Genomic DNA, 18,534 nt, shown 5'->3' on the forward strand with positions numbered 1-18,534 from the left:
TAGAAGACCACCTGCTTCAGTTTGGGTGCCTGAGCAGTATCACAGCCCTCACACAAATCAAATGACATTTGTGAGGCGCATATATATCTGGTGCTTCCTTGTACCAATATTTATGTGTTTATACAAATAAATAAATAAATAATATTAACAAACAATGAGCGCCAATTTCGATTCATTTTATAAAGTCTATTATAATTAAACAATTCAGGTTTGATCTGTATGTACAGGTACAGGAAAGAAAATGTGATAAACCACTCCTTGTCATAGTGAATATAATTCCAGACAAAAACAATTAAAGTATAATATTATGAATTCATTCGTTTTGTGGACTCTCTTCACAGATATGAACAACCTAAAAATGACAATATTAATCAACATATAATGCAAACAAATCATTGAAAATCCTGCATCAACTACTTAGGTCCCGGTGACCGGGCAGTATAATTAGCCATCACAATTAAAATGTACCTTAAAACCATTTACACGAGTCTGTACCTGGTAATTTGTCATAATAGGAAACAATATATGTTGATGTAAGAAGCCTTTACACTTAACTTTTTCTCGTAAATACTAATAAATGTAGGAATTGTGAGAAGTTTGCCGTAGACGAAATGTATGCTAAATGGATATAGACTATTTTCTATATTGAATGTATAGTTGGCAACAGGAAGGATAGGTTTAACCTCCCCCCTAAAATCAATTCTTTGAAAAAATATTCTACTAAAGAAAGGGGTCTGATCAGATACTTGAATAAGTGGTTATTTTATTGAGCTAAATGGAATCAGACAAATTCATGTGTTGATTCTGAAGTTATTTCACAATAGAAAAGATGTTAACAATAAATACATTTTACACTCATTAAACTCACCATCGTGTTGCATAAACAGCCATTTCAACTGAACTAAGTAATAAACTAAGTCGTGTCCCACCTTTAATCTCACCATCATCAGGTTTTAAAATGAATGCATGAGATAAACCAAACCTAAATATTATCGAACATGAAAAGATAAGAAACAACGAAGAAGAAGAAGAAGAGACGTGTTATACGATAGTAATTGACTAAAGCAAGAACAATTTATGAATGCAAAAAACTGTATGATGGGACCTCCTGCGCTCACTGAACAAACTCTCAGACTGGGATGAATTTTTCTCATATAATAGTCTCATGGATGCAATCAAATTCTATTTGACCGTTAACTCTTGTCTAAATTCCTGTTCACCAATTATAACGTACAGGTTTAGTAAACCATACGAATTATATATACCAGCTAAATATCGTCATAAACTAAGACGCCTACAGAAACGTTATTTTAAGTCAAACGACTTCACAGCAGTTGCACAAACAACTATAATTTTTAGCCAAATGAAAGAGAAACATAGGTTAAAAGCCATTAATGAGGAGTTATTAGCACTTATTACTAGCTAAAAAGTACAAAACTTAATTCTCCTTTTCAATAAACGCGCTAAATTAACGCAAAATGTTGATATACCATGCATCCTGCATAAAAACAGTTTTATATACGACTCTAAAACTATAGCATACCTTTTCATTTGTAATTTGGCAATTGACAAAGAATTCATAAATGGCGCTGCTTCAAGAGTTATATGCGTGACTAATAACTCAACAAAATCTATCTCCTTCACATGCTTGAAAATTAGTAAGGTTACAAATACCCTTACGGTTTTAAGAAGTTACGGAGCAGACGGGATTTAATCATTTCTCTACAAGTATAGTGGTCCAGATATTCAACTTCTTTTAAAGCTGTTTACTCTCTCTATGGAATCAGGTTCTTACCCTTACTGTTGGAAAACAACGTACATCATACCACATTACAAATTTGGAGATAAGACTGACATGAACAGTTATCGCTCCATAAATATTACTCCAGTTATCTCGAGGATTATGATAAGAATTATTAGTGATGAACTCTCCAACTATTTACTGACTGAATAATTTATCAATGATACGCAACATGGATTTCTTAAAAATCGATCTTGTATGACATGTCCACTTTGACTTCTTTAATTTAGTCTATTCTCTACGTACCTTTCCTCGTGGTAGTTAGTATAAGTTATTATCTCACAATCACACCTTGAAAGTTACCTGTATGAGCAAGTATGATTTCATATCTTCCTCTGAGATGTCGTATTCAAAGGACTTTAACACATTTTAGGATAATTATAGTAATTAATAAATCTCGATAAGACTGTGATTTATGGACGAAACAATTAGATTTAATATAGTGAGTCTTGGATTTTGGCGTAAAATTCATTCATCCATATAGTTAAATAGCATTATGGCATTACAGCTGTCAGTTTGTGATGAAAACACTAATTGTAATATCTAACCCTAACCTTCAACTTTAAATTGCACTTCTGATTTTCCACACTAATTTATAACACTTTTTCGACCCTAGTAAGCAGGTGCATTTCCTCACGGTAAATTTGGCGTTGCTCAAAAGTCACCCAAATGTCATATAAAAGCAAATTAACAGTTATGATCAGTTGACATCAACTAAAACAAATCATTGAAAATTAAAGAGAACAAGATAGGCACTTTGTTCCCAGGTTAAAACTCCCTTATCCCCACACACCCTCAACCTGCAGAGAATTAAACACAAAACTTACCAGAATAATGGAATAATAAATCGTCCACTGAAATCAGGCATGGGAGTAATAGCATGAACATAGCTTCTCGGAACTAGAATAATCTGAATGAAGACACTATACACCTACCACTTTCAGATGTAATTGTATGGGTTGAATTCTTAGTTTGTTCAGATTCAATGCAAGATTTATAGTAATTTAAATTGAAGATCCTCTCGCCAAATTTTAAATTTCCACAAAATTGAAGACGTCCACAAACTGAAGACTAAAAATAAATGGTTAATCACATTAGAAATAAGTATAATAACAACTATTTAAATTTATTTATATCTTCATAGTTGAAATCATGAGTCAATTGAAGCTAGACCACCATGGAAAACCTGGAAGCATTAGACGGCCGTTTCGTCCTATTATGGGACTCCTCAGCGGTGTTTATTTTTATATATTTATATTTATCTAAACACATAAATATTGGTACAAAGGGGCACCGAATACATATGCACCACACAAGTCACTTGATCTATGTGTGGGCTAAAATACTGCCCACATGCCCAAACTGAGACAGGTGGTTTTCTTAAGGGGCCACACCCGGAGCCTTTGACCAAAAAATCTGATCCACAAGGCAGTGGAGCATCGTGAGGAGATGCAATCCCATGGTAGCCGTTGACCAACGATTGATTCATACGCTATTTGTTCCCTCAGGATACTGGAGCCCATGTGCACCATTGGTTTGGAATCAGGGTTTTAAAGACCATATTTTATATCCATAAAGTCATACAAGAGGACTGCTGCCCAAAATACACGCCCTTCGATTGGAAGACGGATATATCACCTGTGTCACAAGTGATGCAAGATGACAAACATCGACTGAGCTTTGTCAGTTCGTAGCAAAATTTTGTCAAACACCAACCCATGGGGACTGATGAGACTTGCAAGACAAATCAGGCGGTCAATACACCTAACTACTTCACTCACTACCATAAACAGGCGATGACATAGACCATTAATGAAGTGACATTTTGTATTTAGAGGAAAAAAACATTCCAAACATGCTTACATTGTTGCTTAAGATGATAAAAACAATGCATTTTGTCAGAATCTTTATCAAATAGGACTAGGTAATCTGCTTCGGTTTTGGTACCCGGGTAGTATCACAACCCTTACACAAATCAATAATAACTGCTACTGGCTCATATGTATTTGGTGCTTCCTTGTATCAATGTTTGTGTGTTCAAATAAATAAAATAAATAAATAAATAACGTAATCTACAGATTCGATAAGTTATCCTCCTAGTAGGAGATTAAATCCTGAACATTTAAGTGAATCTGTAGGTATCATTACCAAGTTTTGATTTATTTAAGTGAATCGTTATTTCTAAGAGGAAATCTATGACAAAATCAAGCAAAAATGGGAACACTGGCCAACCATGAAGAACATTACTTGAGGCTGACAATTCATTATAAGCTCTGACTCGACCAAGTATCTGAGCAGAACCTTTAAGAGGTTTATGTACTTCTTTACTGCAGCTTTCAATGACAAATATTACCACAGAACCTCCCAGTCAACAGAGTCAAGTGATAACCCAAGGTCAAGGAGTACAGCTACAGCCGGGCGTCAGTATGTTCTGAAACCAGACTAAAAGTGAATATTTGATCAATAAATCGTGAACAAGATAGCCTTGAGTGCTGTTAGTTGTGTAGGCAGTCGTCACTACTTGACTTCCCAAACCGTGGGAGGATACTTCTTAAGAGACCTAAATACGGAAATGTATTAGTAGAAGTTTTGACTACCTAAAAGCATGACTGAACAGCCCAGAGCCTGTTACATATGGCCTTTTGGTGAGTAGTCCTTGATGTCGCAGCCCTGTATTCTGAAAACTACACCTGCGACGGTGTTATTTTTAGGGCTGACCTATTTGGACCTCCTCCATTTTGTTACAGGTAGTAAATATTGATTTTTCTGTGGGAACATCCTACTGTCGTCACACAGTGCAGTCAGAAGCACAACCCCGCCATCGGACATTTTAGTTTTAATGCCTTCCAACCGACATACCTGACAGGGTAAAACTCAAAGGAACATGTTTTCCAGTCAAAATAGTCATACGAGGTCATCGCGGTATCCAAGTCCAACCATCTGTCAAGATAGTAAAAGTTAAGCTACAACTACCCAGCTGATAAAGAAGTGCAATTTGTAAACCCGAAATCAGTGACTGAAAATCAAGTGCTTTTCAGAAGCACTAGATTGCTCACTCCTAAACATTAAGAGGAAAATAATTGCCACAAATGGAGATATACAAAAATTATCCCAAACGCATGATTAGTTTTTGAGTGTATGAAAATTTTCAAAAGATTTATTACATGTTGAATTAATTAGTACATAGCAATTCCAAACTTTATGTGGAACAGAAATGTATAAATTATGCTGTTGCCTACTTAAGTACATTCTTTTTCATTGTTACAGATAAGGCTTTCATAATAATTCAATAAAAAGAAAAGTACTGTGAAGCAAATCGTTATTTAGTAGCTAGTTTATAACATCCCGACGTCTCACGTTTTTCCATACTATTTATATCCTCTACATCAGTTTCACCCAGACAAACAGACATAACATGGAATATGTGAGGTAACAGTACATTATTTATCAATGCAAAACAATTCATAGCGAAAATAATGATAGGAGAAAGGTAAACGACAAGATAATTGTGGAAATATCTAAAAAGCTTGATCAGTGAAACTTACGACTTCAGTATCCTGTTTTATCATCCAACTGGTTAAAACATTTTCAAGTTCTTGTGTAAAACTGAAATGTGAGAAATGGACGATAAGGTAATAACAATGAAATGTGTAAGTTATTCATCCAATAGAATCATGGCAATTTATTGGTGACTAAAGTACTTAATTAATAGATAACGGACCCGAACTTCCGATCACCTAATTGGTTCCAGACAAAAAATAGCATCACCAGACCATCCGAAATATCCAGGTTAACGACGATCATAAAGATAAACAAGTTGCCTACCACTATTCACTCTTATCGGTCGTTGACAAACGTACTGTGAAAATAATGGATCACAAATAGGAGTGAATAATGGTCCCGACCGTTGCTGCTACCTTGACGTGGTGGTCGGGCTTGCCTATCGTGATGAACCAATCGAGCTATACTGGATGGAACAATCGTTCTCCAAGGTCCTACCATGCCAGACAGATTGGTTGAAGAGCGGTAATACTAAAAGCAGCAAACCCAAGGTCTGAAGGCGAAGTCGTACTGCTGACTGTACAGAGGTGTGACAGCAGTAAGGCGTTTCCTTCAGACAACCAGCATAACAGCGATGCTGCCTTCCCACAAGGAGGGGTGGGGTTAGAAAAGGTCGACCCTAAAAATGCACACCTCGCCTTACCCCATAGATATCTGTCTCCGGCGGTCAGATCCCAACAAGTACGGATTTTATTTATTTATTTATTTAAACACATAAATATTGGTACAAGGAAGCACCAGATATATATGCGCCTCACAAATCTCATTCGATTTGTGTGAGGGCTGTGATACTGCCCAGGTGCCCAGACTGAAGCAGGTGGTTTTCTTAGGGGGCCACACCCCGAGCCTTTGACCTGAAGGTCTAGTACACAAGGCAGTGGAGCATCGTGAGGAGGTGCAATCCCATGGTAGCCGGTGATCAATGATTGATTCGTACGCCATTTGTTCCTTCAGGATACTGGAGCCCATGTACACCATTGGTTTGGAATCAGAGTTTTCCAACTCCCCTAGGTGGATTCACCATATCCGCCAACTCCGTTAAAACACCAGATATTCGCTTTTCGTCCTCTCAATTTCGTAAACAACATCCCCATCTAGAGAAGGCAGTGAGTAGGACTTCACTGGCAGAGGCTATATATTCGCTGGCCATGTGAGAGCATTTCGAGGGGGAGAGCAGACTCTCCCCACTCTCGGCCGTATCAGGGTATTTGGGAGCCAACAAGTACGGAGCTAAAACAAAAATTACCCACAAAAAGGCCGTGTGTGACCGACCTCAAGCAGTTGTCCCTTAGGCACTGCGGCTACACTCTCAGGTCATTAAGACCACTCCTAACCCAATTTCTTTTTCAGGTACCTCTAGAAGAACCCTTCCACGGTGTGGGCAACCGGGAATTGATAACTGCCCTCATACCTTTAACAGCACTGTGTGTGAATAATGGTTTGTTGAGCTAATAGAGCGACTACTTGGGACACTTAAGTACTAGCCTGACTGTTTGAGGTACTCTTTTTAGACAGTTCACAGGCTTCATTTACATGCTTCAGTCTCATTGACAGTAACACAATCACACTAATAATAAGTACTAAAATTGAGTGACACGCTTTTCATGAATCCCCTGAACTACTTGGGTGACTGGATCACAACCTAACAAACTGTTACTTTCTGACTGCCATTTTGTATCCGAAGCTAGTAAGGATTGCAATGAAATTTTATGCTACTCAAGGGGTGCTTTAAACATCTGAAATAAGGTATTTCGGGAGCTCCCGTCACCCTTACATTGATAGGTAAAATGAAGAAACTAATTTACAGATAGTAAATTTGAGCAGTTGTAACTCACACTTCCCAATCAGTCACAGCTGTATAATCCTCAAAACTTTCTTCGTTCCTCTCCTGCAAGAGAAAAACAGTACTAGTATGAAATTCATTTTTATGATTTTAACACTATACCATCCAAAGTTTTTCAGAACTTACTTCAAAGGTTAATTTATTCAGTACATCAACCATATTTGTATTAAGTCACCCTGAGCCCAAATTTGGAGACAAAATAGTGAACTGGACAGCCATACGCAACACAAATTCTACTAGTACTGCTTCAATAGAAATTTCCCTGGTTATAAGTCAAAGATCAGACTTTTAATATCGATGGCTAAAAACAGCAGAATATTGATTGGTATCTGCGTCGGATTGTAGGAAAGAGCTCTTAGGAACGAAGAGGTTTAAGTTTTATTTGGGTCCATCAATAACCTGAAATGATGAAAACGTTCGTAATAAAAAGGATACAAGAAAAACACCTGCAGTACTACCAAGGCTAACGTAAATGTTCAACCTTCACAAAAAGTCAACTAAACAGTGGCAATGGTAAATGAATCCCTCTGAATTTATCCTCTAGATATTTATATTCTTCCTGATTCACAATGTTTCCTCTCAAATATATCATGCAGCAAAAACATGTTGACGGCCTGAAATAGATGGACTCTAACTAAAATACGACTATTTGGTTCCTCTTATGTTTCACTCATCATTCAAAACGGTGCGGAACCGCATCCTTTGTCAGAAAGTAAATTCTGTGAGTAAAATCGGGTACGTAATGAGGTCCTTAGACTACCTAAACAGGTCAATCAGTCAGTCACAACGTAGAACTTCGTACGTATGTACATCAGCTCGAGTTGCCATACCACATTAGCACACAGATGCAGCTATCGATTCATATCCCATAGTGGTAGAGGTAGTATGAGTATAAGCAGTAATCGGAAAGATTAGGGTTTCAAGATGTTATTCAAGGAGTAAAATCTAGTGAAATTTGGAAGAAAAAAATTGGGACACGAAGAATTCAGATTAGAATTTGGGAGAACAAGAAAGAGTGGATGCACCTTCTCCATTGCAAACGATTTTGAGCCATGTCATTTAAAGTCTTTAACCATCGGTTGTTATCATCTCGCGGATCCCAACCAGGAGGTTACAAGCCTTCAGAACTTCTACTGTCAGATTGGTTTTCAGTGACAAGTAGAGCGTCGTCAGGCTCAATGCTTGAACCAGTCCTCCTCTGATTTTTTTATTATTGGTCTTTCTAATACTCTAGACTATCAAACACTGTTATACCCTGGTGATTTCAAGACATGGAATGAGATACTAGGTGCCGCTGATATCCTGAATTGTCAGGTAGACTTGGATATGATATACGAGTCTACAACCCCATGTCTATGTCCTCTCGGAAAGTACTTTTGGTGCTGAGGGGACGTGCACAATAGCATTCTTACTCGAAGTTATTAAGGAGAAGAAAAGCGAGCAAAGAACTGTGGTCACATACAATGAAATCAATTAGAAATTAAGGCAATCGACATCAGCCAGTAATAGCGCAATTCCAAGTCAACTCGACAACCACAACTAAGAATACATGAGACTTAAGTCTCATTTATTCTTAGACTATATATTTTAAATAGTATAGACTACATAGTATATACAACTGCCCCAACCGAAAAACTACTATCCTCAATGCTTGCAGTATTTGAGTTTCTTGTGACTAGGGATAATGTTTTATATAGTGGGACAGCTGTTGTATAATGTACGTTAGTCGGGCTGTGAGCAAACCGTATCCAACTTTTACCACTAAATGTAATGTTCAACCTTCGGCAGGACTGTGTCCAGCTCAGAGGTATATACAAATACATATGTTATGTGCTGGAGAAGTGTGAAATTTAGTAATATAATCTGGGAGGGAAACAGTGGTTAACAATGACATAAGCGTACGATTATCACAATCCAATAGGCGGAACCAGACGGTAACGCACAGTTTTGAATGAGTTGAAACCTAGCCCTAGTGTTCAAATGGTTCAAATGGTTGAGGACGGAATAGAAGAAGCTTTCGCTTAACGGGCTTCCGTGTCTAGTAGCAGTGGATCACCAATACCTCCAGGTAAAAACCTAGGTATATGAACGATAATAGAGGAAAAAAAGAATTTGGTAAATCATAATAATATGTTATCCTTAGTCCTCAAGAATAAGTCAAGTTTCCTCTTTAAGGACTTCTGGGAAGTCGCTTGGACTAGCTCAGTCGGCAGCGAATTCCAACACTCGACAACTCTTACGGAGTAGAAGTTGTGTCTGCAGTCTGTTCTGCTATGTAGGGTCTCCAGTTTCTGGGTGTTACCTCTTAAGTTAGTGTTGTGACTAAGCTTAAGAAGATGTTTAAGGGGATGACCAGAAGTATTAAGGATACTGTAAGTCATAAGAAGGTCACCCCTAAGACGCCTGAATTTCGATGGGTTAATGTTCACTGATTAGAGACACTCTTCATAAGTCTTGAATTTGAGTCCTTGAACTGATTTCGTGGCTCACCACTGGATATGCTCCTATATATCCTCATCCTGTTGGAGTAAGGGAAGGAACACCATATTTTCATACTCTAAATGGGGACGAATAAAACAGTTGAAGATTGTGTTGAAAGTTATTCCATCGAACTGACCAGTAATGAGCTTCAATGTTACTAGTGCGACATCTGCTCGAAATGAATTTTTTGCAGCGGTTAGCGTAAGACTTCGAATCGTAGGGTATCAACACTTCTAGATATTTTTCACTTGAGGAACCACAAGAAAGCACTTACCTAAGTTGTATTCGTAGTATATAACATCTCAAATGGACTACTATACACTTTGAAGTGTTAAAGGTAAATCCGTAGTTACCCGACCAACTTTGAAGCCAAGTCAAATCCTCTTGTGGTGTCAGCTTGTCACCTTGGTCGCAAACGTCTCCCCAGAGTTTCACACCGTCAGGGGAAAGTAATGAACCAGACGATACCTTCTGAGAAAGTCGTTTATGTAAATCGAGGCAAGCAGAGGCCCTAGTACTGAACTGTGGGGGACCCCACTAGAACATCCTGTAGCCTAAGAAAGTGCGTAGTTTGCCCTGACCTTAAAAACTCAATTATTTGAATGTGAAGTAAGCCAGTCGACTGACAGTAGATTATTACCTATTCGTTTGAGCTTATTGATGAGACGTATATTGCTGACTCTATCAAGAGGTTTTGAGAAGTCAAGGTAAAGGATATCAATCTCCACCTTGTAATCAAGCATGGTTTTTCATCTGTCCACTACAGTCAGCAGGTTGGTTATACTGCAATGAAAATTCCTGAAACTGTGCTGTTTGGGTGAGTTTATGGATAGTAAGTGGTAACGTAGACCGTCAGATATGGTTAACTCCATAACTTTTGAGAGAAGTGCTGCAGGCCAAAAGATTGAGAGTTCTCTGCGTTGAGTTCCTTTGAAAAATGTGGCAATTTGAGTCAGCTTCCAATTTTCCGGTACCGTGCCTCGGTTTAGCGAATGTGAGAACATCATGCTAAACGGTTTTCATACGAGTGAAGCCACTCTCCCTACTACAGCATAAAGAACCATATCCAGGTCAGAGTGTCCTTGGTTAGACGCTGCAGTTTCTGATACACCAAGTCAGGGCTCAGGTTCACTTCTTAGAGTTCTATGGAGTTACTGGGACAACCTACACAATGAAATTTCCTCCGCTAAAGAACGTCTCGCAAGATTCCTTAGGGATATTCCTGGTGAGAAAACGATACATCAGGCAGTATTCTTACGTCCCATCTGACTTCACAAAGTGACTGGCCAGCAAAACGTCCTGTACGTCAGCAGTTTTAGCAGACGTCACTAGAGAGAGTTTGGGATTATCGCGGTGCTTGAAATCATTTCTCTGAGTAAGCTGCATCACTGTCAGTGGCTCGATTCCGGTCATTACGAGTTTCCCGTTCAACTCATCCCAGAGTGTCATGTCATTTTTGTCATTCAAACTAAGATTAGATCAGGTCAGATTTGTCTTTAAGACCCATGAGTACCAGAGAATCGTCTCGGACCGTGATCGTTTTCACAAGTTTTTAGGCACGTTGAAGTTAGGGTTTTTTGTTTGGCATTTAGAATGCGCTTCGGATCTTCATGCTTTTCGCAGACTGGTTGGACAATCCTAGGTGTGGATTGCACGATCAATTCACCAGCTGATTGCACTACAGAACCTGGGGTGTTCTGAGTTTCTATAGGTGATACTCGATTCTTTTTAATTCTATTGACAGGAGTCCAGCCATCTACGTTCATTTTGTAGACCGCAGTCGCACTTGAAAAGCAAGTTCGCTGTCGAGGTTGATGATCTTGAGAAATATTGGCCAATCAGAAAACAGTAAGTATAGAGTGTTATGCAAAACCAAGGAATTAAAGTGAATACACTTCTTTAACACGGTTCAATAACTTGTCAAGGTTAGAAAGAGGTTGAAAGGTCCTAAAATCGTAATGCCTACGGTGGAGGAAATCATCCATGTGGCTTCCTAATAGTTGGCCTCTGGAACCATGATAAAGTCACAAAAACTCTTTCAGCCTCGACCACTTAGCTTCAATATTGTTTATGTGAACTCTAGTTGTTGGGTCCACAAAATGCCGCTTGTGGATAACAATATGATGCACATAACCAAATCTATGTAGGTGTATGTACTTTCTCTAATTGTCCGTGTATACTGTAGTGCCAGGCTTCAGCCAGTGTTACTGGCGCCTTTATTATCCAGCTCACAACGACTGTCATAATTTGCATTATTCTCAATCTGGATCGAGCAAACAATCCTATTCTAGCAAACCTAATCCTTCAAAGAATATAACATCGAAAGACAACATCATCACGGTAGTCTGTATAAGGTTCACAAGTTATTTGATTACCACTCACAAATAAAGGAACTTCTTAGTAGTTCCATTTGTTGTAGCCGCTCAATTGTCAAGTTTTTTTTAAAAATCCGCTGTGAACCGATCACACGTGAACATCAGGCATTGAAATAGATGCGGTGACTTTGAAATCCTACAAACGCTTCTGAATTGCTTGTCCATAAATTGTAGTCTTGCTCAATGACCATAACACCAAGAAACAACCCACGTAAAAACGAGTAAAACGGATAGAACATGTGGTACAAAAGTTTAGAGTATGCTAAAACTAGCCTTGACGTGGAAAACTGTAAAGACTGAGTAGTAAGCTAAGGCAAAACCACAGCTAACTATTAACTTGGGTAAAACTAAAAAAATCAACCTACCGAAAGTTAAGCTCAGTACATGTTTTTTGGATCGAAAGTGGTACTTTTGTTGCTCATGGACACATCAAAAGATGGAAAAGTGTAAATCACATCAGGACTAAACTTCCTCTTCGTAGATGGATGAAAATATTAAAACATGGTAATGTAAAAATAGGAAATATGTTGTAGCGTCTTGATAGAATAAGAAATAGTTCGGAAGGACTTTTAACCTATGACCGTCGTACCTTCTTAAGAATATCCGCTTCATACCTGAAACATGAACCCATTGATTGAACGTCACGTTTCGAATTCGACGGCCTCCTGGTAATTTACATTTCTGATTTTTAAATCAATAACGTTGATTAAATCCGGGACATTCCTGACGCGTACCTGAAAGTTGTCACGCGAATTGAGTTTTTGTACTGCGCTTTTTCTGTAATTTACTCCTCATGGTCATCTATCCGCTCACTCGCTCTTCCTGAAATCACATTATGTCACATTACCTTTTGTAAGTCTCCATATTCAAGTTTTGTATCCAGAAAAGAAAAACCATATGCTCTCTTTCTTTGCATTGATAATCCATTCACTTACTCTACAATCGGTTCAAAAACGTTTTTATTTCAAGACATGATCTAAAACATCTAAATATTCATATTTTTTATAACAGCAAAATCTCTTACAACAAAAGGGTTCACTAAGAATGAAAGGTTTACTCTAATACTGTGTTATTCTCATGCCAAAATCTCTCCTTTAACTTGAATAACAGTAAGGAAGATCGTTTGCGTTTATTAAGACACAGTATTAGTTAGAAAAATTGAGTGGCGTTTAATGATCACAGTTAATCATTGGTTTCAAGGAACGGGATAACTATTACATTCTTCCAAACCCTCAGTCCCGATTAATAGACATTTAAACAGAACTGTCAAATGGTTCAAATGGTTGAGGACGGAATAGAAGAAGCTTTCGCTTAACGGGCTTCCGTGTCTAGTAGCAGTGGATCACCAATACCTCCAGGCAAAAACCTAGGTATATGAACGATAATAGAGGAAAAAAAGAATTCGGTAAATCATAATAATATGTTATCCTTAGTCCTTAAGAATAAGTCAAGTTTCCTCTTTAAGGACTCCTGAGAAGTCGCTTGGACTAGCTCAGTTGGCAGTTGTTTGCCAATTATATTGGTCACACTTCTTACCACTGGAAGATATATTTCGTTTGAGATGTTGGAGAAGTCGTTGGAAAACTCCATTCTCAATAAATACACTACGTGTTGCTGATTCGCTGTTGTTAGAACTTTTAGCTGGTCTCTCACCATCGTTGGGAGAAAACATTTTGCCGAAGCATTCAGATAAACATAAAATTTATCAGCACGATCATAAGGAATTTACCTTTGATAGAGGTGGCAGAATTCCTGCACTTATATAAGTTCGTCACTTGGTGGAAAAGAACAACTTCTTGGGACTATTCAGATTGTCTCGGAACAGTGATCATCATCAAGATAATGTGACGCTCCACTATGATAATCGTTTTAAGTCATTCATAGACAACGAGTTTTCAAAAGAATGGACATACGCAAGCACATAATTTCTTAATGGTTGCTCGAATATTCCCGTTGTTGATGTTAATGACCGCAATCAACCGATTTTTATTGGAATATGTGTATCTTGTTCCGATCGTCGCTATATTATTATTTTAAGCAGTGATGGATTGTGGTTAGCTATGGTATTCAGAATGCTTGTGTAGTCATATTCGAGATTTGTCATCTTGATTTACCTGCACCTCAGTGTTTATGTTTACACCGAGACTCAGATACAGTATACTTCTCTTCAGAATCCCAAACGTATTATTTAATTAGAGATTATTTCTGTTGGTAAATATGGTTTATTTTTTCTTTAGTAATAGGCTTTTGGATTTTTGGACTTTCATATTTCTTTAAGAACCAATTTTTGTGACGTACATTTCATCAAATATTTGACCTTACAATAATTCATCGGTGAAAGTACCTTCATGGCATTGTTTAGAGACTGTTCATTTTATATTAAAGCCCAACATTCCGAGCCTGGTCTGAAACCAATATATAATTCTAATCTAAGTTATGGATAGGCTTTCACGCTCGTCAACCTACACGGTAACTCTTACATTTAACTGTGGATACAGTTTATAGGCAGAACGACATGACAACCTCATAATCACAATCTTGAAACTTATACAATGTGGCTAGGTGAAGGACTAAAGCAATCCATCAAAGGTTTAATACTGTCTCATTCTGTAGATATGGAATACAGAATCAACAAGACCCTACCAATCAACATCATATCAGAGGTCACAGTGGATAATCCAGTGTTTTATATTCGCGTTTTATTAGACCAGCTAAAGAAATGAATAGGAATATTTTTTTAATCATTCATACGCATACGAAAATCCTTTATTTTTTTCGTTCTTACAGCCTTAACCAACAACCAGATTATAACGACCACCAATTTTTTCTACGTTCCTATGGAAATTTTTGTGAGTTTAGTGTTCATATGTAACCTTATCATTTTATCCTATCTCAGTCTCAATACTTTAATTGTCTATCTCACTTTAAATTTTATACGTAAGTCTCAACAATGGTTCACTGACTTTGTTATTACTCTATCCTTTACAGACATATTTTTCAAATAGATTTAAAGACGGCACGAATATTATGGGCTTGAAAATGCCTTTGTCTGTAACATCTTTATAATCGAAAGATCCCAGATCTAGTCAAGCCAGAAGTCAGGAATGAGTGGTTTCGAAGGTATTTCGTGCCTTAAGGTAACCCTCGTGCTATTGATAGAAGAAACCAGAGAAGTAGTGAATAGGTCTTTATTTCGATCTTCGCGCAGTCACAGTGGAGCGTGGGATTATCTGTTCAGACAAACAAAGGCTCTCAACATTCCATATAAGATAGTAGGGAATATAACGCTTACAAAAGGTAAGGAAGTGAATGAATACTTGAACAATACTGTTTTAGCATATGCTTGGTTGTTTGGGGTCAACTCTTAACCAACCAACCTGAGCTGTTACATTAGCTTCCCCCTAGAATCGACTTCCGTAGGAACGTCGGTTCGATTAACCTATCTATCGAAAACACCTTAGTTCTATTTCTCATCCCAAGGCGAAATTATCAACTCGCTCACTATTTGACTTACAATCAGTTACGACTAACGCTTTCAATGATAGTCCATGGATGTCTCTTCATTTACCAGCTTGTCATCTTTGTAGCATGTGATCTTTTCTACAACTATCGCTGACGGTTTGCTGCGTGCTTTTAAGAGAAAGTGTGAGAATGTGGAATAAGAATATCTGAGGAAGTGCCGCGAGCGGGCTACCCAACACCATGTTGGTGAGGTACGATTTTTCCATGCTCAGACCGGCTATCAGGTGTTTACTCACCTGCCTCTTGAGTCGCCCTCAAGTAAAAAGTAAAGAAGAGTCTACTTCAAAGGTAATGGTGAAAATCAAGCAAACCTGAAGAACTGCTCCACTGCCTGCATAAAACAATAAGATACAAAATGGAAATACATAAATGCAATTGATAATTGTTCCGTTCATGTAAGTGCTTGGCCTCCAGAACGGATTGGTATCCTGGAAGGAAATAAACATAGTGTAGATATCTTGTGTACGAAGAACCATGAAAACAGCAACAACAAAAAAACTCTTTTGTAATGCGTATATGTAAAAGGGTGAACTTGCTAGAAGTTGGACTCTTTAACAAAATCGATCAAGTGCATGACCTTGAGCCGGCGATGACCGCTTTTTACAACTAGGTGCGTAACCAAGGGTGCATCAGAGTAACCCACAAAACGGAAACGAATATACGGTTAAGAAGCAAAAAATTGCATTGAGTATGCGGATCAAGTACAGTTGTGTCAAATACTCTTTTTACGTTATTATTAAACCGAGAAAAAAAGTATATATATAAGCTATTGACATAACATGTCTTTTTTATAACGCTAGTGTTAAGTTCCAGGGTTTTGTATGGGCCACTAATAATAATTGGTTTAACGTTAACATAGCCACGATAGTCATATCGTCAGTTCAATGTTATGATTACTTAACAGTTCTTTTATACGTTGTGTTTAAAATTAGGTATGTGGAATCAACGCGGCTAAGATAGTAACCTTACAGTAACGTACTGTACCATATCTTCACGGTTATTGATTCTTAAATGTCAGAAATTTAAAAAAAAATGATGAGAACTTTAATAAGTACTTGACCATAGTAATTGTATCAAGCTACTAAACATATCTTCGACCGAAAACTTTTAGAATTAGTTCATATGGTATATATGTATAGCCAGTATAGTTAATTAACCAGAAAAAGAAATTATAAAACTCGCCTGGGTTGCTTTTTGAATTCGTTGTATTTGCCAGTGTAAGTTGTACGAGTTTGAATAAAATCCTCAGCCATCGTTTCGGAATACCTAGCTTATGTGTCCAGTATTTAAAAAAAATATTTAACATAACACTTATATATCAAAGGTAAAAGTTCTGGGGAGTTGTATGTGAGGCGGAATGAAGAAAAAAAAAATTATTTTTAAGTAGATGCAGGGTCTGATTAGCTACGTGGTTAGATTTATCCTGCAGTCGAAACTGTCAACATCCTTGACTGACTAATCGGATGTGCCCAGCGAACCGTTTTAGTCATTTGTAAAGATTTATCATCATTATATTTTGATTCCGTAATGGATTTGTCAGTTAAACGATCTAACAACACGTATGGTGGTTCATGATCTAGATAAGCCGGCTTTAGCCTATCAATACTTACTGTGTCGATGTTTCCATGTTTTTCTATCACGAAATATTTAGATTTTCTTGAGACGACTTTGAAAGGACCTTCAAATGGAGGACTGAGTGGTGCTTTTATTTTGTCACATCTTATCCATACGTGCGTGCAATTGCTTAGGTCTTTAGGTATATATACGGCGCGCGATTGTTCACGAGTATTAATCGGCTTAAGTTTAGACATGTGATCTCGTAGTTGATCTACATAATTTTCTATATTAAGTTTTTGACTGTTAGTATTAGGGTTAATAAATTCACCTGGTAGTCTCAGAGTTGTTCCGAAAACCAGTTCCGCAGCTGAACACTGTGCGTCAGTTTTGACAGATGTTCGTATTCCCAACATAACTAACGGTAGGAATTCTGTCCACTGATTGGGGTTTGAGTGAGATATAAGAGCGGTTTTTAGCTGACGGTGAAAACGTTCTACCATCCCATTAGCCTGAGGATGATATGCAGTGCAGCGTATCCTATTGGAGCCTAGAAGTTTAGCCAAGTTATTAAATAGTTCGGATTCGAATTGCGCTCCTCTATCCGTCGTTATTGTTATAGGTGTACCAAAAATGGTTACCCAGTTCTGCATGAAAACTTTGGCTACTGTTTCCGCTGTGATGTCCGCTATCGGGATGGCTATAGGGAATCTGGTAAATCGATCTATGCATGTAAAAAGATAATTAAAACCGTTTGAACGTGGTAAAGGACCTACCAAGTCAATATGCACATGGGCAAAACGTGCATCTGGTTGCGAGAAAACACCTATGGGTGAATTTGTGTGACGATTTATCTTTGATTGTTGACATGCTGAACACTCTCTAACCCATTTGTGTACATTCTTCTGTAAATTCGGCCATATATATCTGGCATTGATTAGTTTTGTTGAAGCTTTTGCGCCAGGATGAGACAAAGAATGAAAGTTATTATATATCAACTTTCGCATACTTTTGGGAACGAAAGGTCGCGGCATTGCCTTGGTCGTGTCACAGTAGATTAGAATACCATCGACAGGTGATGGGAACTGTTTTAAATTAAGACTTGAATTGTTTGTTTTAAGCAGGTTTTGTAATTCTAAATCCTGCTCCTGTTCGTTTCTCAACGTCTCGAAGTTTACTGTAGACTGCTGTAGCACGTTTATTTCTAGCCTAGATAAAGCATCTGCCGCCTGATTGTCCTGACCTTTGACATGTCGGATATCGCTTGTGAACTGTGATATATAGTCAAGGTGTCGGACTTCTCGAGGTGAGTATTTATCAGCTCTCGCTTTTAGTGCATTCGTTAGTGGTTTGTGATCCGTAAAGACCATAAATTCCCTGCCTTCTAACATGTGTCG

The 18,534-nt window shown here is 37.9% G+C and overlaps 1 protein-coding gene across 1 annotated transcript in view; it reads right to left on the reverse strand.

The window, feature by feature from the left end:
- The window catches only part of Smp_136510 (hypothetical protein), a gene marked incomplete at its 3' end in the record, with an annotated part of 33,778 nt that extends 26,174 nt beyond the window's left edge, over positions 1-7,604 (reverse strand). Inside the window, exons 1-6 of the mRNA XM_018790183.1 lie at positions 7,332-7,604; positions 7,198-7,250; positions 5,347-5,407; positions 2,737-2,872; positions 2,629-2,701; positions 869-982 (exon numbers count right to left, since the gene is read on the reverse strand). Coding sequence (XP_018655552.1) covers positions 869-982; positions 2,629-2,701; positions 2,737-2,872; positions 5,347-5,407; positions 7,198-7,250; positions 7,332-7,364 — 470 coding nt within the window. The 5' untranslated portion in view covers positions 7,365-7,604. The remainder of the gene's footprint in view (positions 1-868; positions 983-2,628; positions 2,702-2,736; positions 2,873-5,346; positions 5,408-7,197; positions 7,251-7,331) is intronic.
- Between the last annotated feature and the right edge of the window lie 10,930 nt (positions 7,605-18,534).

This window comes from Schistosoma mansoni, chromosome W (assembly GCF_000237925.1).
Source record: "Schistosoma mansoni strain Puerto Rico chromosome W, complete genome".
Taxonomy (NCBI): Eukaryota; Metazoa; Platyhelminthes; class Trematoda; order Strigeidida; family Schistosomatidae; genus Schistosoma; species Schistosoma mansoni.